We start from the raw sequence: 23187 nt of genomic DNA on the forward strand, positions 1-23187 counted from the left end.
TTTAAATCCTTTATCAAATTAATTATTTATAATTTGAACCTTGATTTAAACTTATTTATTAATTTAGATACCAACTTATCTTAATTAATAAATCTGCCATAATTTCTATTTTCTTCTCAAAATTACACAACTCTGTGAAACTATCCAAAATTGACCTGGTCAACTTTGATAATTCTAATTGATGATTAAATCAATTAATTGAGACTATCTAGATGATTTTATCCAAGGTACAATGGGGACCATGGGCCTATGAAATCAAGCTCCAATAAGTTATCATAAATTTAACAAATAAATTTACTAACTTATTAATTCCTCGTGACTCCACTATAGACTTGGAATTGCACTCTTGAATTCATAGAACGCTCTATAACAAATATAGATACGCTATTAATTATCCATTGTTACAACCATAATTGTCACTCAATCCTCTATAGATGGTCTACAATGAGATAGGACTAAAATACCGTTTTACCCCTCATTGTATTTTATCCTTAAAACACTTAGTTCCTTGTAAATGATATTTCAGTAAACTAATTTAATTACTGAAATGAGATCTCTATCATTTAACACCTTGAACCAAACTAAAAGGAAACCATCGTTTCACTTCTTCATCATAAGCTATAGATGTTCATATCTATGATTAACACTCCCACTCAATTATACTACCGAGTTCCCAAGATGTAAGTATGGGCTAGTCCGTAGGGTAAGCTGGTAACGAACAAGTCAAAGAACTCAAATAATACAATCAGTTAGAATACTAACCACTCAGAATTGAGATTGAATTGACCTATGGTCAACTATATGATATGACTAGAATAGATAATAACGGTATGTTTACTTATCTTATCAACTGTCAATATCGGTCCTGTCCGATGTAACAAATACATCCGATCTTATCTACTTTGCTAATGTTCTGGAAAGAACATAACACTGTAATGTGTAAGTAGATCATATCGTAGATTGGCAAGTCAGTGTAAATCCGGTGCACTGACTAATCTTAGGACTAACTTATTTTGAACATATAATCATATTTATATTCCACTGTGATTACGTCACTATAAATAAGATTAGCTATATGCTCGGGATTTAATAGAAGTTTATATTAAACAAATAATCATGAAAATAAAACATGTGAGCAAAGTGATTGACCAAGTCAAAAAATGATTTCTATTCTTTTATTGATAATAAAATGAGATTACAAAGAATTTGAGTTTTAATTAGGGCATAAAACCCCAACAAAGACATGATCGAGAAAATTGAGATGATTGCTGTGTGGATAGAAGGATGGTTAACTTTAGGGTTTCTTCCCTCCGAGTTCTTCCCTGAAAAATTTAGAGTAAAGTTTGAAAAGGGAATTATTTGAATTAAAACCAGTTAAATGAGAAATGCAATTCCTTAATCGAGGGCTTCACTCGGTAACTGTGTTTGCATTAAATTTCAAGCGTAAAATGTCAGGAGATTACACGATCGTGTACCTACGAACTGCCTCGATCTATGAGGAATGACGGCTTTGGGCGAAATCTTTGGCATTGAAGAGTCGGCCCAAGGTTCGAGTAAATAAGCGTGCCTCATCCGTTCGAAGCTTGGGCCAGGGGGCATCTGTTGGGCCCAAGATATTCGGCCCAAAGTTCTTTCCTCATTTTCCGTATATTCAAAACGGATCGTTTTGATCTGCAGAAGCTCTGAAGGCAGAAGCTACGGGTCAGAGGCGATCTGCGCCTCTGACTTCTGAGTATTTAATCTAAATCCAACACATTTTGGAGGGAAATTCAGTTATGTTTCCCTCGCCAGTCAAGGGTTCGGTTGAACCAACTAAACGCTTCACATTTTTGTTCTATAAATATGAGATTCTTATTCAAACAAGGGGATCGAAGAGATTTCTGACTTAGGCATCGAAGTGTCTTTCTTGCAGGTATCCCCGACGGATTAAAGGCGATCTTCACCACCGGAGCACCATCTATTGTCGGCTCATACCTCCAATTATAGAAAGGCATATTTGTTACATCGACAATTATACTCTTTAATCTAATAATCTTATTTATTAATTCCATGATTACTCCACTATAAATATGGAATTGCACTCTAAGTATTTATAGAATTATATTTACAAAGTTTTCTTTGATAGTCCATTGATATAATCAATAAATGTAGTTTTGTCCTCCATTTATTGGTTCGTTAATTATAGTTGGTCAAGATTACCGTTTGACCCTTCTAATTACCTCCTGTTCCTTAAGTACCATTAATTCACTAGCGGATAATTAATCTATAATCAAATTATAGATTTGAACTCAATAACTATTCAGTTTCATAATTAACTTTTAAGGGAACCAATATTCGATATGTTAGGGAAGTATGTATTCCATTATTATAAAGAATAAATAATATTTTTTCCCCTTAAACTTTTGACACTATCAGATTGTGCCTCCTAAAATATAAGGCCTGTTAAAATTTTCTCCTGAACTATTGAAACCATCAGATCGTGCCTCCTGTTACGATTTGCATAAAATAATTAGCATTTTTACCCCCCGAACTTTGACAACTACAAAATTGTGCCCCTCTTTAATTATAAAAATTTTAAATCTATTTTTCTAATTAATTCTTAAAAAGTTAAAAAAAATCAATAAAAGAGTAAAATGATTTAAAATTCATTTTAAATACATTTAAGTTTAAAAATAAATTTTAAAAGAAAAACTAAATTGTTTCAAATAAAAGAAACATATTCCCTTCTTTTTTATTCTTTTTAATATTTTTAAATTACTTTCTATTCTTTCATTTTTCCCAATATTTTTAATTAATTAAATTTTATATATTTCTTTTAAAATTAGTACATTTTAAATTTATAATATTTTATATATATATTTAATTTTTAAAATGATTTCAGGGGCAAAAATGAAAGAATAGAAAGTTAATTGAATAATTAATAAAAAAGAATAAAGAAGAAGGGAATATATATATTTTTAATTCTAACAATTTAGTTTTTCTTTTAAAGAATACTTTTAAACTTAAATGTATTTAAAATGAATTTTAAATAATTTTAGTCTTTCATTGATTTTTTTTAAAATATTTTTTCTTTAATTTTTTTATGAACTAATAGAAAAATAGATTTTTAAAATTTTATAATTAAATGGGGCACAATTTAGTTGTCAAAATTCGGGAACAAAAATACTAATTATTTTATACAAATCATAACAAGGGCCACAATATGATAATATCAATAGTTGAGGAGAAAATTTTAACTGACCGTATATTTTAGGGGGCACAATCTGGTAGTGTCAAAAGTTCAGGGGGAAAAAATGTTATTTATTCTATTGTAAATCATGTTCTTAACCATTCATAATATTGAATCTCCAAAACAAAAGCCATTAATTTCATTATACTAAGAAATCTTAACGAGTGAATCAAAAGATCCAATAAACACAAACAAGAGTTCATGAATACTCAAGATTTAGACTGATCTACAAATAATCATCTATTATGATAAGAATTAAATATTTATGTCAATCGAAAAGTTTATAAAAATAATTAATTCTCATCGGTCCTGTCATATATAATTTCTATTATATACAACACATTTACTAAGATGTCTATCTACATCAGCAATCTGAATCTAGATCAACTGCTTCTCGTATGCTTAGTAAACCGTACTAGTAACCATTCGTTAAAGATTCATTACTTTAATATGTTACTGATTATTTTATTTATTATATATAATCTTAATTCTCTCGTACTATGATATTCTCACGAATGAATAAGTAATTTTCTTAGTATTATTATATAATTTATTCAAACAATAATTATGTCATTCAAATATATTAAAATTGTACTTTTATTTAAATCAATAAAATGTGATTTTATATTTTTAGGACATCAATCATAACAAATAATTGGACACTATAATAATACCTCAGAGTTCATATGAAAAATTACTATCATGGAATTCGTTTGTACAATATATGATGTTGAGGACCGCATAACAATATATATGCAGTTCAATACTTATATTAATTGTTAGTATTATTCAGTAAGATTTAATTCAAAAATAAAAAATGAAATAATTAATTATTTTCAATGAATTAAAAATGAAATAAATTAGAAATAAAATTATACTTTTTTTTTCTTCTAGATAATGAAATTATTGATTTTAACTGTTTTTAACTTTAATGGAATATTCTAAATATTTAACAGAATATATTTTTAAAACTAATTAAAAAAATATATTTATTAATTATAAGACTGCATATTTAATATAAGACTGCATATTTAATAATTATATTAATATAAATTCAAATGTTATAAAATATTATTATTATAATAATATTAGGTAGAAACAACGTGCAATACACGTTTGTTTAGTTTTAAAGTTGTAAACATTGTCTATAATTTTAATAAAAACTGGTTCAGTGTTTTTTTTTAAAAAAAAAATAGTATATATATATTAGAATGAATTATAGTTCTATAGTATATATACATATTTATATCAATAATCTCTACATATATGATATCTAAACACAACGTTGACATATATATATATATATACATGGCTATATGACATATATGTATAAAATACAATAACATTTAAAAAGAAATTAATAATAGAAATAAAATAATATAGAAAAAGTCATAGTCTAGACAGTAATATACATGCATAAACTATTTTAGTTTCTGATGTATCTCACAATGTTCTTTGGTAAATTTGATGAAGAAAAAAAGCTCTAATCTCTTGATAAAAAACAAACTATCACACAAATTTATAAGATAAAAAAAATAATATTTATGCATTTATTATTTTTAAATAAATATGATTTAATTATTTAAATTAGCATAAAATATCTTATTTTGATGAATTTTTTTTGTTTAAGTTTATATTTGTTATAGTTTTTGAATTTGGCAGTGACAACAAAATATTATATATTGCATGTTTAATATAATATTAAGTTTAAGTTTAATTAATTTTTATTTAAGTTATAAAATATATGGTTTTATTATTTTTAAATAATTATCATTGTAAAATATCTAAAAAATATCCTATTTTAATTTGTTTAATTATTTATTTATTTAAGTTTAAATCATGTTTACAATCTACCTTTAAATATAAAAATATTATATTAAATATAAGAATATTTCGTTAAAGTTAACGAAAAAAAATAAAAAACCGTTAAAATCAAGAATTTTCGTTATCTACACATTTTTTATATAGAAGAGATATAATACAAGACTATATATTTAATAATTATATTAATATAAATTTAAATATTATAAAATATTATTATGATAATGATATATAATCCTAATTTTTTACTAATAATATTAATATGAATTCAAATATTATAATAACATTTAATACAAGACTAGATATTTAATAGTTATATTAATATTAATATTAATATAAATTTAATATTATAAAATATCATTATAACAATAATATATAATATATAATACATAATCTTAATTTATATTAAAAAAATTATCATTTATATTAAAAAAGAAAACATGTGTTTTTTATTTGATTTAACTTATATAAATATATATTCATATTGAATAACAATAAAAATTATAAATATATTATATATAGGTGTTGTGTGTATATAAATAGTATGACTGTGTAATTACATAAAAAATTAAAATAATATTTATCTTCTATCAATAATAAAAACGATTATTCTCCGATCATTAAGGTGTAATTTGAATAATATTATGAATGTTTTGTACCTTAAATAAGGTAGTTTGCGATCTAAAATATTATTATGTTATATATATATATTTAAAAACTATAAACAATGTTTTAGTTTAATTTTTCATAATTTTTTTATATATAATTTTATTTATTTATTTGAAATTTATATGAAAATTATACAAATTTAATAAAAATAATTAATAAATTTTAAAAATAAAACTAAACATTATACATTGCACGTTATTTGTATCTAGTATACATAAATATATGGGCCAAGTAAACTAAAATTATCTCAAATTTTACTATAGAATTAAGTTATCACTGTCACTTAAAATAAATAAGTTGTTAAATAAAATTATTCAATCTAAGATTATTTTTCAAGTATAACACTACTAACTTTTATTTTTGAGTCTAGCAGTGCCTTTAGTAATTTTTATAAAATAAATAATTATTGAGTTTTTAACAAGTAACATTGTATTTTTTTTTATACATATATAGGATAAATTTATAATAAGATATGCCTTTTTATTTTATTGGTAAGAGCAACTCTATTTTAGGTACATAAATTAATTATAACCCTATTTTTTTTAATTACGGTATTTATTATAGTCATAGTAATTAGTATTATTTTTGTAAATTTTTGAAAATTTTTAAAGAATTTACAATAGTAAAATTAGGATTCAAATAGTATATTATACTCGTTCATATTTTTTTTATTTCAAATTCAAACATAAATAATTGATAAAACTCTTTTGATCAAATTAAAAATATAATACACAGAAATCAACTATTCGTATGATTTTTTAATAAATAAAATTCCCTCAAAATCAAAATGGTATGTTGCTTTTATTTTGAAATAATTCAAGATCACAAAAAAAATGTCTAAACCCAAAGATTCAAGCCAAAGATAAAAGATCCCAAACGTGTGTAAAACAGATTGTAAACCTACTGTAGCTACCTCACTGTCTAAAAAGAGAATTACACCCTACTCAATCTTACTCTAATTTCAAACCATATATTGGATTAAAAAAAAAAATTAGGCTTATCCATTTGCTTTCGGTTATTGATATTTCCAAGAAAGAGTCTAACCCGTAAACAATGAAGGACTTACGTTACTTTACACTTTTACACTTCCCTTGTTTCTTAGGATTGAAGCATTAATTAGACTTTCCTATTTTTTTTTTTTAAAAAAAGCATTAATTAGACATTAAATAAACTAAAAATTCACTCAATAGTCAACAAAAAAAAATTGGATTGACTATATTAGCACGCAACTCTAATTGGAGTCGTTCATCTTGACCGTCATAATTCACCCAACAAAAATAAATTAATTAATAGTAGTAACCCCACCGGTGGATCAAAGATGGCATCATCCCAACTCTCTCACATATCTGACCATCCGTTAGTTTTTTTAAAAAAAAATCCAACAGTAAACGAACACAATGAAACAAACCAGGGGCAATTTAGTCATTTAAAGTCACTACCAACCCTTATAGAAGGGACCCACCAACACAGCCACTATAATTCCACTAACAACGAGGCCTTTCGGCTCAGCAACAGTGAAATGTCGGCAGAGCGCTGTGAGAGCTATCCGAGTTGTCAAACGCTGATTGGGTCTTACTCAACCATTCGCAGGTGACAAAAGTACAACTGGTGAGCAACAGTAAAGTACAACACCCGAGAGCCATAAAAGAAGAGTTGGGACCCACAAGGGCCTGAATTTATCGTTTTTTTCTAAAAATGGTACATTTCAAGGTGACGTCACGTAGCGAGTGGGACCCACCGGAACTTAACCTACGGACTGCGTGTCAAAATGCGCGAGACACGGTCTTTGTTATGTCACTGACTTTTACGAGCGACACTTGAAAGAAACTCTTCCTATGCGCATACGTGTCCTGTATTTAATTCTCATTCTTCCAAATAGATTTTGTAGTTTGAGTTAAAAAAAAAAATTATTTATGACTTTGGGGAATTTTGGGTAGAATCTGTTTGAATATTGAAACTGAAACATATGTTTTGTTTATTTTTAGTCTTCAGATGATTGTCTTGTGGTTTTGAAACAAACCCCAAGTGTCTGTTTTTCTCTGGGTTTTGGGCTTTGCACTTTTACCTTTGTTGGGATTTTGTTTTCTTTGGTAGGAGAAAAAGTCAGTCACTTTTTTTAATTTTTTTTCATTCTTTATTTGCTTTTTGCTTTTTGCTTTTGGTGGATTACTGATTTGTTATATTGTCGTTTTCCATTTGGTATTGGGGATCTTTAAGCTCCATTTGCTGTGATCATCTTTGGTTCTTTTTGTTCTGGTTTGGTTGTTGTTTGGAGTTGAGTTTGCAATGGAGGAGAGGTACGAGCCCTTGAAGGAGCTCGGTTCTGGGAATTTTGGAGTGGCCAGACTGGTCAGAGATAAGAAGAGTAAGGAGCACGTTGCAGTGAAATACATAGAAAGGGGAAAGAAGGTACCTTTTTCTTCAAGATTAAGAGAATTATGTGTTAATTGTTAAGCACTGAATTGATTTTTCTTCTTGGATCATCTTTAATTATCTGAAGTTGACTTTATGTAGACTTTCTCAGTGTTTTCCTATTTCGTTTTACGGGTCTTCTTATTTTCCTTTTGAGTTGTCATGTAAAGTTACTAAAGTAAGAAATTGCATGCTTTTATATTGTATCAAGATAGAAAAACTGAACCAATTATTATTTGATCCATTTACTCTCATTTTGGCTGGAAAAAATTCTATTTTTCTACGCTTTGTACTTGTTTTATAGTTTTCAGCGGTTGTTAACTTTCACGGTATTACTTGATGAGAAGAGCTTTTAGTGTTCATTATAATAGAAATGTTTTATTACAACATTTGGTTTGGTATGAACTGTTTCCTAAATTTTGTCATAGAATGACTGCTTAGGCATTCCAAAGTGTCTGCAGTTGATTAAAATGTATCATGTGGTTTTATATAAATACAATTTTGTCATTGTGTACCTAACTTTGTTCTAGCTAAGTATCTTGGCCAAACAATTTTGCTCCAAAGATGTTACTTATTCTAACTGTTGATATATATGTAATATTCAGTCTTATATGTTTTCTGAAGTTTGCAGCTTCCTTTGAAGTTTTCTTCTTGGTCACATTATGCTTTGTACCCAAAATTTCGCTAAGTTTATGAATCCCATTTCGGTTTCAGATTGATGAGAATGTGCAGAGAGAAATCATAAACCATAGGTCCTTGAGGCATCCAAACATTGTCAGATTCAAGGAGGTAAGAAACTAATATTTCAATTGAAAGAGGTTGAAGAGGAAGTCTTAGTTCTGTTTGTCGAAAACTTCTTTGATCAAACAAAAAGAAAAAGAAGTAAAGCAAAACCTTAAGTTATGTACGTTATCAGGATAACTTTTGAAGAAACTGCTTCCCCTGCAGGTCTGTTTGACTCCAACACACCTAGCCATTGTGATGGAATATGCAGCTGGTGGTGAACTTTTTGAAAGGATATGCAGTGCTGGAAGATTTAGTGAAGATGAGGTTTGTTTGTACAATTTCATTTGATATTTAGTAACTGATAGATTCTTGGCTCTTGGTATGTCCATTAAAGTTCTTTGTTTTGCTGTATGTACTATGTTTGATGATTGAAAAAAATTGACACTTTGGGCAGGCAAGATTTTTCTTCCAGCAGCTAATTTCTGGAGTCAGTTACTGTCACTCAATGGTATAATTTAATGCTTTGTTTTGACTTTTGTTGGCATAGTATTTACACTCTCTTTTCCAAATAAAAAATGACCAAAACCATCACTGCAGCAAATTTGCCATAGGGATCTGAAGCTGGAAAACACCCTGCTGGATGGAAGTCCAACACCTCGCCTTAAAATATGTGACTTCGGTTACTCCAAGGTTAATGATTCCACTCTTGAAAAAGAAGAAGATTACTGATGGTTTCATTAGTCTTTCGCAATCATTTGTTTTCGAACTTGCAAACTAATTTGCATTCCATTTCACTCTCGGCAGTCTGCCTTGTTGCACTCTCAACCTAAATCCACTGTTGGAACCCCTGCTTACATTGCGCCTGAAGTTTTGTCACGAAAAGAATACGATGGAAAGGTATGCATTGTGTAATCTAGCATTATTTTTAATTCATCCATCAAATGCATAAACACCACAATCCCAATTCCCCACTTTGCTTGCTAAATTGGTAGAGCTTATAGATTGCAGATGTTTGGTCCTGTGGCGTCACGTTATATGTGATGTTGGTTGGAGCTTATCCCTTTGAAGATCCTGAAGATCCAAGGAATTTCCGAAAGACAATCGGGGTCAGTTGAGCTTCTGAACTGAAAACTTTAGTACCTTAATACTTCTTTGGCTGTCACTGACATGTTCAAATTCTTAAACAGAGAATCATGAGTGTCCAATACTCAATACCGGATTACGTACGTGTATCTGCAGAATGCAAACATCTGCTTTCTCGTATATTCGTTGCGAATCCTGCCAAGGTAACTGATTACAAACACTTGTGATGTTTTCTCATCTTTGTTTATCAAGCACAAAAATATGGTCTCTTACAATGTTGTCTGTTTTTTTTTATGTAGAGAATTACTATCCCAGAAATCAAACAACATCCTTGGTTCCTGAAAAACTTGTCAAAGGAGCTACTGGAAGTGGAAAAGACCAATCATTTGAAACCTCAGGAAAAAGACCAACACACACAGAGCGTTGAAGAAATAATGAGAATCATACAAGAGGCAAAGACGCCAGGGGAAGGGTCCAAGGCTACAACTGGTCTAGGCGCCACAACGTCGACATCAGACCCTGATGATGAGTCCGAAATTGATGTCAGTGGTGATTACCTTGAATCTGTTTGAGGGTCAACAAAAAATAAGATCGATTCATCATCTTTAATAGTGTTTTTATGTGTAATTTTGAGTTTGATTTTCCCATAAAACTTGAATTTGGGAGTCATGGCTGGCCTCATCAGCAAGGGAGGGTTCGTTGCTCATGTATTGTACAGTATAAAAAGATTATTACCATGCATCAAACATGTGTACAAGCTGTAGAGTCTAAACCGATATTGGATTTTGGCTTTTCTTTTGTTATAAACTGACCTTTGCTCATAGATTTTGACTCGTTTTTAGAATGGTTACATAATGCTTTCATATTATCACGTATGCTTTCATTTTTTATTAATAAAAATTAAAAATTAAAGGATAACAATTTGGGATTAACTTTGGGGTATTGAACCCGACGTGAATCGAACACGCAACCTTCTGATCTGGAGTCAGACGCGCTACCATTGCGCCACGGATCCCTTGTTGATTAGAAGGCCTGTATATAATACATATATTATATATTAAAATGTTTACCAATAAATTTGATATCAGTAAAGAATATTGAGAAACCTTGGAGATAATGTTTAGCATTTTATGTTTTTAATTTAAAAAATAAAATTTAGATCGATATGAAGATAAGTCAAGTTGAAGACAGAAAAGGCTGGTTCGTTTCGTACGATGAATCATGCATTACATCACTGACAACTACTATAAAACTTTGTGAGGACAATTTAATATTACTTTATTTTGATCTCCTATCAATTTATTCGTGGACGGTGAATATTTTTGTGTAGCGGTCGGTGTGTTGTTTTCCAACAAATATTAAACGTGTAAGTTGTGATACTTTTGTGGGAATGAGTGTGTGTGGCTGTGGTATTGGTTGTTGAACGACAACAAGAATTGTTAGTGGAAATTGGAGGGCAGTGAATTGATTCTTATGTTTTATATATATATATATATATATATATATATGATGGTTGGTACTTGGTATCTACACTCTTTTTATATAAATAAATATACAATTTTATGTTTTGAGTTTATTTAAATTCCAACTGGATCAAGTCTTAAATAGAATTCAATTTCTTTTCTTCAATGAAATTAATAATTATTAATTGTTATAAATAAATGTATTTTGTATGTAATTGTACTTTGAAGTCTGTAATCGGGTACATAAGATACATAAAACATGGGCATTTGTGTGCTAGCTGATTTAAACTTGATGATTTGAAGATAGCATTTATAGTGGTTTCATGAATGCCATTGCCATAGGCAGACCCCTGACAGACAATACTATCGCCTGATCTGCTTTCTGCGGAGACTATCTCTCTATGCTAATTGAAAATCTCAACGGCAGATTCCACCATAATTTAGCTAAATGGGCCCTGCTCTGAAGGAGAGAAATTCTGATTGAGCCCGTCTCTTCGGGAATGCTCTGTAACTCTTTTATCCCAAAATTTATTCAAGGAAATGTAGAAACAATCGATCACTGTTGTGTTGCGTTTGTAGTCCAACGGTTAGGATAATTGCCTTCCAAGCAATAGACCCGGGTTCGACTCCCGGCAGACGCAGTGTTTTTTTTCTTATTTATTTCTTTTATTAAAAAAGAAAAACTTATTTTGTGAAAGTGAAATGAGGCATTGTCGTGTTAGGACTTCAACGGACATTTTGGACTTAAAAAAATCAACACAGACATCTTGCCTCAATTCCACACAATGTTCTTCGTAATCACCTGAAATGTTCTCCTTAATTTTAATGACAGCCACAAATGTTCGAACAAATTTGAAAAATAAAAAACAATTAAAAAAAATGCGTCTGCCGGGAGTCGAACCCGGGTCTATTGCTTGGAAGGCAATTATCCTAACCGTTGGACTACAAACGCAGATGTGATAATCGAAACAAATTGTAAGAATTACTATAAAACTCTCAAATCAATCACTTGCCAGCTAACATTAAAACAAACTTCGCTAATCTTCTCTACATCCCCTGAAGCAGAAAAAGAAAAAAAAATCATTTTAATGTGCACACTAATAACGTATACATGGAATGTAACTAGTTTTTCTATATTTTGTGTTGGGAATCTGCAGCTTCCAACTCCAAGAAACAAATTAATACACAAATAATGTTTATAGTATTTTTGCAATTAATTCATGCGTCCATGAAAAATGGCAAAATTGAAAAACATAAAAGTTTAAGGCCCAGTCCAGCCCAATACCGATTTCATAAGCTGAACACACACTGAGTTATCAACTCAGACTTTCATAAATCAATAAAACCCTTTATCTCAAGAACACGGGCACACACACACGAATAGCAAAGAAATTAGGGCTAGAGTTTAAGAGAAAACAAACAGAGAGTGAGAGCCAAAAACACCAGAAATTGATCTCGGAGTTCACCCCAGAATGATGGGCTACGTCTCCGTCAAGCTACCTCAAAGTGCTTGAGCATTCACTAATCTCAACAGGTAATACACAGTGTTTGCTTCAGATTTCGAATCACAATCTTTGATTGATAATCTGATCTTTCTATCTCTCTGACTTTACTTTCTTTTCCTCACTCTTTCTAACTCCGTTTCTGTTCTTTCTTTGCATGTACAAAACAACTGAGCTCCTTGGAGCTTCTCTCTCTAGACTCTCTCACTAGCTCAGCACAAAGGAATGGACAAATGAAGCTTCGTATCTGGTAGTCTCTCTCTGGCTTGATCTCCTTAATATATATAGATGTAAATACAGAAGAGTTTAGTTTTAGGTTGCTGAGTTGTAATTAGTAAGGCTTTCTTGATTCTGTTGATTCTTGTTGTAACTGAAAGCTGTTGAAGTTGTTCGAGTCTTTGTAATGAGTCTGTACTGATATTTGGCCTAAGGGCAAACTTGTAAATTCCTGTTGTAATATGAACTGAGCTTATAAGGAGATTTACTTAACATTTTGACCAATATCGAAGAAAAAAAAAAATCAATTTCATTTTCAATATCCATAGATCAAGCATGTACACGAGGATTAGATTACCAATTGAGTTATACGTTATCCAATGTGTAAGATTGAAAAAAGTTAAATACTATTAGCTAATCTTACAATAAGATTAAATATATATGGTAAATATTTATTTGGTACCTGGTGTTTTATCAAAATACATAATTATTGAGAATTTTTTAAAAATATGGCTTTTATGCCATCACCGTGCAAAAATAAGAGAATTATATTTTTCTTAATATGTATGGGAAAATTTATTAAAGAAAAAAAATAAAGTATGAGAAACATAATTACTAGCTAACTAAAATATAGAAGCTAAATTTAAAACCATAGCACATCAGCCAACAGGGATACTACTATAAATTAACATTTCACTATTCTCTATCTCAAACCACATTCACACAAATCATTTCTCTCTCCAAACCCAGTTGCACGGTTCTTTCTCTCCCATCTCTCTTCTCTTTCATTTTGCCCTAGCCGCCACCTCCCATGTCTTCCACTAGCCTGCCTCACCATCTTTGGCCCCCCACCCTCACTACCTGCGATTCACCTCAGGCGCGCACCTCCGCGAAACCCAGCCCAGAACACCCAATCACGCCATCGATGAACCCAACCCCAATCTGCGCATCTCTGCGCGATTCCATTCGCGAGCACCCAAATCCAAAATGACGGGGCTAGGTTGAGGCGAGGGATGTACTGGTGGTGGTCGCAGGCAAGGGAGAAGGGTGGTGCCTGGGCTGAGTGTGATCCGTGGTGCTCGGAGCTGCGCAAAACTGTTGGTTTTTATAGATCAAATCAGAGATTATACGCAGCGGAACAACAATCAAAATTGTTAATTTACTCCCACAAGATTTCTAGATCTACTTCTTCACATGCATATATATATTTATTGAATCAAAGATATGAACAGAAAATTACCTCAAGTCCTTCCTTGTTGCTATCTTTTTGTATGGAAAAAATCCTTGAGATCTCACACCAAGATCTTCCAAAATGTTCTCAGCACACAAAGAACAAGTGTGGGCTCGCTATACAAAATAATAGGCAAAATCTATTTATCAGATGTTCTCAACATATGAGATCTGATAAAGTTTGGACCTAAGTTTGTGAAGAACAGTGACCTATGCTTGTATCACTGTTCTTTTCCTCTTAGAGAGATTTCACGATATCTTTTATATCCCTTAAAAAGTATCATTCTATATTTAATATATCCAATATATTAAAAATAAAATATTAATTATTTTAAACAATTTGAAAATAACTAATCAGTTATCAGATTATGTTTAAATAATAATATTTTAATCATATTACAATATCTCATTATTTATTTAATATTTAAATAACAAAAATTGTGGAACCAAGAAACTACCAAGAGCCTCTTATGCGTGTAGCACAGTGACTGTGCACTGTGCTACATGTGTACCACATGCCAGGGAAGGCATATGATTTTCCCAATTTTTTCTTATTATTTAAATACCAAAAATCCCAAAAATAAATTAATTCAAAATTAATTATATTTTTATTAAATCAAATAATAAATTAATTAATTACACATAATTATACAATAATTATGTTTGGTGCATAGAAAAATATTTTACTTATCAAATAAGTCATTTTGCCCATTTTTGTATTTACATTTGTCAGTGTATGTTTGAGCCATTTCGGAGACCATGGATGTAATGTCTCAAATTTCCTGACAAGGTTTAGGACCTTCATTAGGAGGCCGGGATGGCCATAATTGATTTATTGTGTTATTAAATGATAATATGCATGTGTTAGGTGTATTAAATATGCATGTAAACTCATTTCTGAGTAATTGGGTGATTTTCATATTCTGGCCATTTCGGGCATATTTGGCATATATGTGGTATGTGTGTGGTGCTTTATTATTATTTGGTTATGCCAGGGTTACTCAGAACAAGACGATCCTAGGAGGTAAGCTAGTGGGAAAGTCACAACGGGATTTATTATTGACTCGGAGTGAGTCAAGGGGTATTTAGAGTATTACCGGGTTATTGGGTAACGAGAATTAATATTTGGTGATAAATTGGGAGTTAGTAAGATCAGGGGAAAGTTTGGAGGTTTTGACTATTTTGTCCCCGGGAGTTTTTTCAGGACCCCGAGCATTAGGATTTGGTTGAGGCTACTTAAGCTTGAAGTAACCTTTTAAAATAATAAAAGAACGTTCTGTATGTTCTCTCTCCCTTAAAGTTCCATTTTCGTCTCCCGATCGCATTTTCGAAGGTAACTTGGGTTCCAGGACTCGTATTCAAGCGAGGATCGAGGCATAGCAATCATAGGAAAAATTAGAAGCCTATTAGCCGAACGATTTAGTTGGAAACAACTCAATTGGAGGTAATTCAAGTTTTAAGTTTTTTAAGTTTTTAAGCTCGAATTGGTCTTTGTGTTTTGATGAGTTTTTGATTGAATTGAAGCTTGGGTTTTATGGGTTTTGGATCATGGGGATGTGTTGGGAACTTTGATTTTTAAGATTGGAGATGTTTGGATATGTTTTTGGAAGGTTTTGAAAGGTTAAAATTAGATTTATGGCTGGTTTTGGGTGAGGGGTCGCGACCGTGTTCTTGGGCGCCACGGCCCTAGCTCGAAGAAGCAGGTGGAGGCATTTTGGCCTTGCTGGGCGTCGTGGCCCTATGTGAGGGGCACTGCAACCCTTGCTCCTGGGATGGCTGGGGGCCGTGACTCAAGGTGTTAGGGTCGCGGCTCAGGTTGGGTGTTGAGCCCGTTTGAGCGTTTTAACCTCGGGAACATGGTTTTAGGCCTCGGGATCATTCCTACTACCCCGATTGGTGGGGTTTGATGTCTTAGAGGCTAGGTCTTGGTTCCAAGATTGGTTTTAGAACTTGAACTCATTGGATCACCATTTGTGGTTTTGACTAGGTTATCACTAGAGGCTTAGAATCAGGGTTGTGCTTGTGGCTCGTTTATTGGTAACCTGTGGTTGGACCAAAGGTAAGAAAACTGCACCCTGTGTATATGTGATATGCATGGTTATTCTTGATGCATCTTGGATGTCTAAATGTGATGCATGTGATGCACGAGAAACATGTGATTAGGGCATGATGTGAATATTGAATATGAGATTGTTCAGAGCTTGAGCCTCTGTGTTTATGCATGGTCCTAATTATGCTACCAATTGTTAAGTAAGCATGCTGAATGCCCTGTATTCAGATATTTGACATATGATATATGTTTGGTAGCATTGCTTACTTGTGTATGGCACTGACTAGTTAGGGACGACACTGGTCACGCATCACTGACCTAAGAGCCAAAAACGGCATAAGCGTCATGAACGCAGGGCCGATAAAAGATTAGATCTAATCGATATCAGCATTGAATGACTCTGGGAGCATTGATGCTGGATCGACCCTAAGGTCGATGAACATCAAAAGCGCTTGACTAGTCTAGGCTAGTTACTCAGAGCCAAGGCCAAAGGCCTAGGTGACTGCTTGTCACATGGCTAGGGAGCGGAATCCCATGGTTATGACTCTATGGTCATGAGGTAGGTTATGTTGGTGACTAGTCATCATGCAACTATCCTGTTTAAGCTAGTGAAAGGTTCACTTATTTGTAAAGCCCCAGTGACCCTATCGTCACATGGCTATTGGGAACGGAACCCACCTTAGTGACTATTTCAATTGTCACTCTTCTACTTAGGGCTATAAGCCCGGTATGGTTATCGGAACCACCAGTGTTATCACTTATCTGATTGAGATTGACTTGATAGTCATCCATTCAGGAGGGCAGGATTCTCTATCCTGGATACCCATCATTTCGTGAATCTGTTTGCCTGCTTGAATAGGGCTATATTTTCTAGGCATGTGCCTTATGAATTGATGTCATTCTATGACTGTTCATGAGCATATTGAGATTTCTTGCTGGGCCTCGGCTCACGGGTGCTATGTGATGCAGGTAAAGGCAAAAGAAAGCTGGACCATCCTTGAGTTGGAGAACTTAGGTGACGATGTGTACATATGCAGCTGCTCGACCACCACGACTGAGGTTTGAAGAGGAACTAAGGTTTAACCCTGTTTTGCCGCCTAGATCGGTTGGTTGTAAATATTTTCTTGAAATAGACCTCTAAATTATAATTTTTTGGGATCCCAATGTATATAATAAACGTTCTAATGAAACGTTATATCTTAACCAACATTTTTAATCCCTAAACCGCTAATCATACTTAGTTACACGATTTTGGCCAAATGACTCGATTAGCGAGTTTAGCACTGTTTACAAGGCACACCGTAACGGCCCCTGGAGTTTAGGGCGTTACAACTTGGTATCAGAGCGAGCCAAGGTGTTATCCCCAAAAATTGGAGATCGATGATGTGGCGATAGAGGTGACAAGTGGTAGTACATGGAACGTAAACGACACATTAATAGTCAATAAATATATTGGCTCCTCAGAGTTGTGATAAATTGATCTGGCTTAGGAGTGACCTGGTAGACCAATGAAGAATTTTGACTGGCCAGTCAAGTGTCATGACCGACCAGGCATGACCTTGTCCGACCAGTCATATGATTGTCTGCCCAGGCATGACCTTGTCCGACCAGTCATGACCATGTCCGACTAGTCATGACCATGTCCGACCAGTCATGACCTGTCTACCCAGCCAAGTGCATGTCTGCCCAGTCAAGTGCATGTCTGCCCAGTCATGACCTGTCTGCCCAGCCAAGTGCATGTCTGCCAAGCCAAGTACATGTCTGCCCAGTCAAGTGCATGTCTGCCCAGTCATGACCTGTCTGCCCAGCCAAGTGCGTGTCTGCCCAGTGAAGGTTTGGCCAACCAGACTGAATGTGATATGGATCGACTAGATAGAGCAGGACTACGTCAAGATTCCCAGAAACGGCTTCAACAAGAATCGGTCTTGGCATACGTGGGAATCTCTCAATTTATCCCACAAATTTAGTGTATTGTTATATTTTGAATATTATTGTAATTTTAATATAATGAGAATAATAAAATATCCCGATTATGGGGGATATCATCTGTACGATCCTGAGCCTATAAATACAAGGCTTATGGCATCATAGAGAGGACTTTTGAACTTTTGATCCGAATTTTCTATAGAGAGAGAGTACTTGTATTTGAGAGAATTCTTGTATTCTTGTAATCTGCACTGAAGAAACTCAGTTGACTTAGGTTCATCTGATCTTGAGTGCAGATCTATAATCACAACTCTAAGTGGATTAGGCTATTACCAACATATTGGGGCTGAACCACTATAAAATCTTCTGTGTCGTTTATTTCTCTTGAAGGTTTTTCTCGTTTTTGATGTCTACACGTCGTTGGCCAAAAATGCGGTCAACATTTTGGTGCTTTCATTGAGAGCCTGAAGAGAAAGACAGACGGTCCCTGAAGTATTATGGCGGCTAAGAACACCAATGCGGCCTCCAAGAAGACAGGCTCCTCTAAAGAGCCTACCAGATCAGAAGGTCCTAGCCTTCAAGATCGTGAAACTGAGCCTAGGGTCATGCTCGAGGACGTGACTCCAGAAGTCGAAGAACTCCAGGAGGCCATGGGGGCCTTCCAGGAGGAGATGGCACAATTCCACGCCAGACAGGAGGCATTCGCTGAAGAGATGGCCAGGCAAAAAGCCGCGTTAGAGCAGCAAAGGCGCGATATGGAGGCCAGAAGCGAAGAGCTCAGACAACAACAGGAGGAGGTCAACTGGAGACATCGTGAAGCAGCACTTGCTCTAGAAGCAGCTACCCAATTGGGCAAAGCCAATGCTCAAGTCGTTGCACAAGCAGCCACCTAAGGAACAAGAAATAATAACGCTGGTCGGAGGACCACTGACAGAGCCGATTCTCGAGGACTGGGCAGAATCAGGAGTAACCCCCCTGGTCAGGAAGATGATGGGGACCAATCTAGAACTGCCTCGATGCAAAGGGAGCACTCTAGAACCCCCTCCAGGAGCCACCGATCAGAGACTTCTAGATCAGGAAGTCACCAGTCGGGGAGTAAAAAGACTCCACCCAAGCAGGATCAAACCAAGACTCCTCGAGAGAAGAGGACTTCACAATTCAAAGATGGGCATGGTCGTGATGAGGTTGATAGTCATCACACTGACCAGTCAAAGGAAAAGGAGGGCAATGACCAACAAGGAGGAAAAGACTGCCCAGGGCGTACCGAAAGGCTTCCACTGTACCCCGGCCAGCAGCGTAGTGGGAGAACGCAAGTCCCACGTAGTAAGCCCTCTGGGAAATCGAAGAGTACGGTGGTCGATCGAGTAGGAGAACAGGCTTCCCGGAAGGATCTAAGGGATGTTATCACCAACAAGAGGAGGACCGTCTCGGTCGAAGGGAAAAATCTGGACCGCCCTGCCAGTCAAGTAGAAATACTTGACGATGGTGCACCAGATGGTAATGCCCGAGCAGGCGGTCAAGATCTTGGAACTCCATTAGTTGCACTAGCCATCCAAGCCCAGCTGGATGTACTAGCAGCCGCAGTGCAAGGTTTGTCAAAACGACCTTCCGGGATAGATGCAATAGATCACCGCAGTGGCAGCCCTTTTTGTGCCCGGATTAGAGCAGCCCAGCCACCGGCAAAATATAAAGCACCGGTACTGCCAGTATATACAAAAAAGGTAGATCCCATCAGACATATTGGGAAGTTTGAGGGACCAGATGGAATTGCTAGGAGTAAGTGACGATTATCGGTGTAGAGTTTTCCCGACTACATTATCGGATACTGCCCAGGAATGGTATTGGAAGTTTAAGTCGAACTCCATTACCTCTTGGGAAGCATTCAGGAAGAAGTTTTGTAGACAATTCAACACTGCCCGGACTCCACCAGTTTATGTAAACCACTTGGCAGATATCAAAGAAGGAAAAGATGAGTCTCTAAAGAACTATATACAGAGATTCATGAGAGAAGCCAATAGAGCAACTACTGTAGGAGACGAGGGGAGATGGTTGCCATATCTGCTGGGATAACTTATCGGAGCCCTTTGTGGGACAGTATACATAGAAATCCAATTTCAACACTTCAACAATTTCTTGACTGGGTGGACAAGTATATGAAATTGGATGATGCAATAGAGAAGGAGGAGAATGGCATAAACAATCTGGGCGGATCAATTGACTCTGGTGGAAGGAAAAGTGGAAATAACGGGTTTGACCACCATGAGGAAAAGAAAGCAAAGTTGAATTCAAGTGAAAATCCAACCAAGTATGAGCCTCAATTCACTAACTACACCACTCTCTCGGCTAGCCGAGTGGAAATATATCTTGCTAGTCATGAAGAGGTTCCCTACAAGAAACCTCCACCCATCAGGAAAGAGATGAGGAAGAGAGACATGAATAAATTTTGTCGTTTCCATGGAGATTATGGTCACGACATGAATGAATGCAATCACCTCAAGGACGAGATAGAATTTCTTCTCCGGTCGGGCAAGTTGAGGAAGTACCGGGCAGAGACACCCCAAGGAGAAGGAGGTAGCATCAATCCTGGTTTCAAGCGACAAAGATCTCCACCCTTGCAGCCCGGACCTGTGGACTTTACCTTAGACACTATATGTGGAGGTTTACACTTGGCTGAGGAAAGCAACGAAGCAAAGGAGAAGTATGCTGAGCGGGAGTGCTAGGATCAGAAACCACTGGAGTGGCGAGCATCGAAGGATATATTATTTCTAAATACCGCTTTCAGAGTGGTAGCTTGATTTCGAGTTGTTTGACTTGTTATTTAAGTTTGGTTTATGAACTGGTTATTTGCTAACCAATCATTTTATTTTTGAACAATTTTGGTTGTTTAAGACTCGTTATTAGACATGTTTTGTCCTTTTTAATTTACGAGTAATAAAAGAGACTACGCGCAGCGTGGTTACAAATATGCATGTGTGTTAGTTATCCGAGTAGTGTTCAACTGGTCGGTAAAATCGGACAGTGTTCAACTGGTCGATACGTTCAAGCAGTGTTCAACTGCTCGAATATTTTCCATATAGTCTATGTGTTTCACGAGTAATTAATTGCTCGAACAGATTCGGTCAAGTAGCAAGTGACTAAGGATCACCTGGGGGGCACATGGGGTATACTGGTATATAATTTAACACAGGCAATAAGAGCACGAGTTAATATATCTGTTTTTAGGCTGACTTGTAAATTTTCAAAGTCCAAAAAGGCCATTAAGCTAACTTTTTTGACAAAGCTTAAGTAACTTGGAATTTTTTAAAATTTCAAGTTAGAATGAGATATTCGTGTGACAATAAACATTATGATCATAAAATGTTAGAGTAATAAGAGTGTGAGAAAGTATACTTAGTATGGACTTATGAAATGTCTAAAATTTCTAAGTTAGAAAACTAAGTACTCATGCGAAAATATAAGGCATACATCAGAGTGACTTTACTATTCAAAAAAAAAACTTATAACTTTTTAAGTCTAAAAAGACTTAGAATGTTTTAAGTTAATAAATAAAAGTAAAGTATAAATGCCAACAGCTCGGTTGTACGAGAAAAATATCAAAGCTGCTAAGCAACAATTGTCTTCACAACAAAAAAGAGAACTCCTGGCAAGGTACAAAGTCTAGCTGATCAGTTGCAACGTTTTCCTGGTCGGGAGGGATACAATTTCCCTGGTCAGCTGAGCATGTATCATTGGTCGAGTAGGAACCTCTATTGTTGAGCATGACTAACAATGAAGAGTCGCTACTTGGAGGAGTATCGCTCGATTGCGGGATCAAAGTATCAGGATGTGTGTGGTTATCACCTCCCCTATAGTCGAAGCGATTCCTCTACAAAAAATAAAAATGGGGAGGTGAGTAACCATACAAATATAATTCAATAGAGCAATGTTTATTTTTCTACTTAGAAAAAATTTATCTAAGAAGAAATTTTTTATCATGCATGGGAAAAAATAAATTTAGTGCCTAAGAATGCCTAAAAGTGCCTAAAAAGTGACCCATGTGCGTGGTGTCCGAGTGGCTTGCATGGTGTCCGAGGGGCACGCCGAAGGTGTCTGACCAGCAGCACTTGTGTCCGAGGGGCTGCGTCTGGGTGTCGAGCTGCTGCCGCGCCTGTCCGAGCGGATGCTGCGTGCCATCCGAGCTGCTGCCGCACCTAGGTCCGAGGAGATGCGCGCCTGGGGTCCGAGGAGCTACGCCTCATCCGAGTTGTGTGCCTGGTCCGAGGAGCCGAGGGATCTAGTCCGAGCAGCTCAAGCATCCGAGGGTGCGTGTCCGAGGTGCCGAGGGCCCTAGTCCGAGCCCATGCTTAGGCATCCGATCGGACTAGAATTTTCGAACAATTCCAAGAACAATGGCCAATCGGCCATACCCCAACATACCATAAACCCATTCTGAAAAGCAAGGCCCTAAATTCCATCTAGCACAAACACCATTTCTCATCCAAAACACATACTACAACAAGACCAAAAAAAAAAAAAAATAGAATTTGAAGAAATCACAAGACAAGTTCAGTCGTGGGAGTTTACGTGAAAGTTATCAACCGGATGGGAGCTTTTGAGTGACCTCAAGAACATTTTGCTAGAAGAAAAGTTTATCATATGAGAAAATCGTATAATAAAATTGGGGGGCAAATGTTATCCCCAAAAATTGGAGATCGATGACGTGGCGATAGAGGTGACAAGTGGCAGTACATGGTACGTAAACGACACATTAATAATCAATAAATATATTGGCTCCTCAGAGTTGTGATAAAGTGATCTGGCTTAGGAGTGACCTGGTAGACCAATGAAGAATTTTGACTGGCCAGTCAAGTGTCATGAACG

General features: G+C 34.9%; 1 protein-coding gene and 3 non-coding genes across 5 annotated transcripts; 2 read left to right on the forward strand and 2 right to left on the reverse strand.

Moving 5' to 3' along the window:
- The first annotated feature begins 7554 nt into the window (after window positions 1–7554).
- Window positions 7555–10763, forward strand: LOC133778052 (serine/threonine-protein kinase SAPK3-like). Of its 2 annotated transcripts, none has more exons than XM_062217872.1 (10): window positions 7555–7821; window positions 7937–8128; window positions 8846–8920; window positions 9080–9181; window positions 9312–9365; window positions 9455–9547; window positions 9662–9754; window positions 9859–9963; window positions 10045–10143; window positions 10240–10763. In XM_062217872.1, the coding sequence occupies exons 2-10, from the start codon at window positions 8006–8008 to the stop codon at window positions 10510–10512; spliced, it is 1017 nt and encodes a 338-aa protein (XP_062073856.1). In that variant the 5' UTR covers window positions 7555–7821; window positions 7937–8005; the 3' UTR covers window positions 10513–10763. The 2 variants fall into 2 exon arrangements, with proteins under 2 accessions (XP_062073856.1, XP_062073857.1); XM_062217873.1 differs by having other exon boundaries at window positions 7555–7809.
- Window positions 10764–10883: 120 nt separating this feature from the next.
- Window positions 10884–10955, reverse strand: TRNAW-CCA (transfer RNA tryptophan (anticodon CCA)). Its single transcript has one exon. It is a non-coding gene; the product is annotated as a tRNA-Trp (tRNA).
- A 1017-nt stretch (window positions 10956–11972) lies between these two features.
- Window positions 11973–12044, forward strand: TRNAG-UCC (transfer RNA glycine (anticodon UCC)). The gene has a single exon. It is a non-coding gene; the product is annotated as a tRNA-Gly (tRNA).
- Window positions 12045–12283: 239 nt separating this feature from the next.
- Window positions 12284–12355, reverse strand: TRNAG-UCC (transfer RNA glycine (anticodon UCC)). The gene has a single exon. It is a non-coding gene; the product is annotated as a tRNA-Gly (tRNA).
- Between the last annotated feature and the right edge of the window lie 10832 nt (window positions 12356–23187).

The sequence above is a fragment of the Humulus lupulus genome, chromosome 5 (assembly GCF_963169125.1).
Source record: "Humulus lupulus chromosome 5, drHumLupu1.1, whole genome shotgun sequence".
In the NCBI taxonomy this organism is placed as follows: domain Eukaryota; kingdom Viridiplantae; phylum Streptophyta; class Magnoliopsida; order Rosales; family Cannabaceae; genus Humulus; species Humulus lupulus.

Coding starts and splice junctions, on each gene's coding strand:
- LOC133778052 (XM_062217872.1), top strand. CDS start 8,006: ATGGAGGAGAGGTACGAGCCCTTGAAGGAGCTCGGTTCTGGGAATTTT. Junction 8,921..9,079: donor ACATTGTCAGATTCAAGGAG/GTAAGAAACTAA, acceptor CTTCCCCTGCAG/GTCTGTTTGACTCCAACACA. Junction 9,755..9,858: donor GAAAAGAATACGATGGAAAG/GTATGCATTGTG, acceptor TAGAGCTTATAG/ATTGCAGATGTTTGGTCCTG.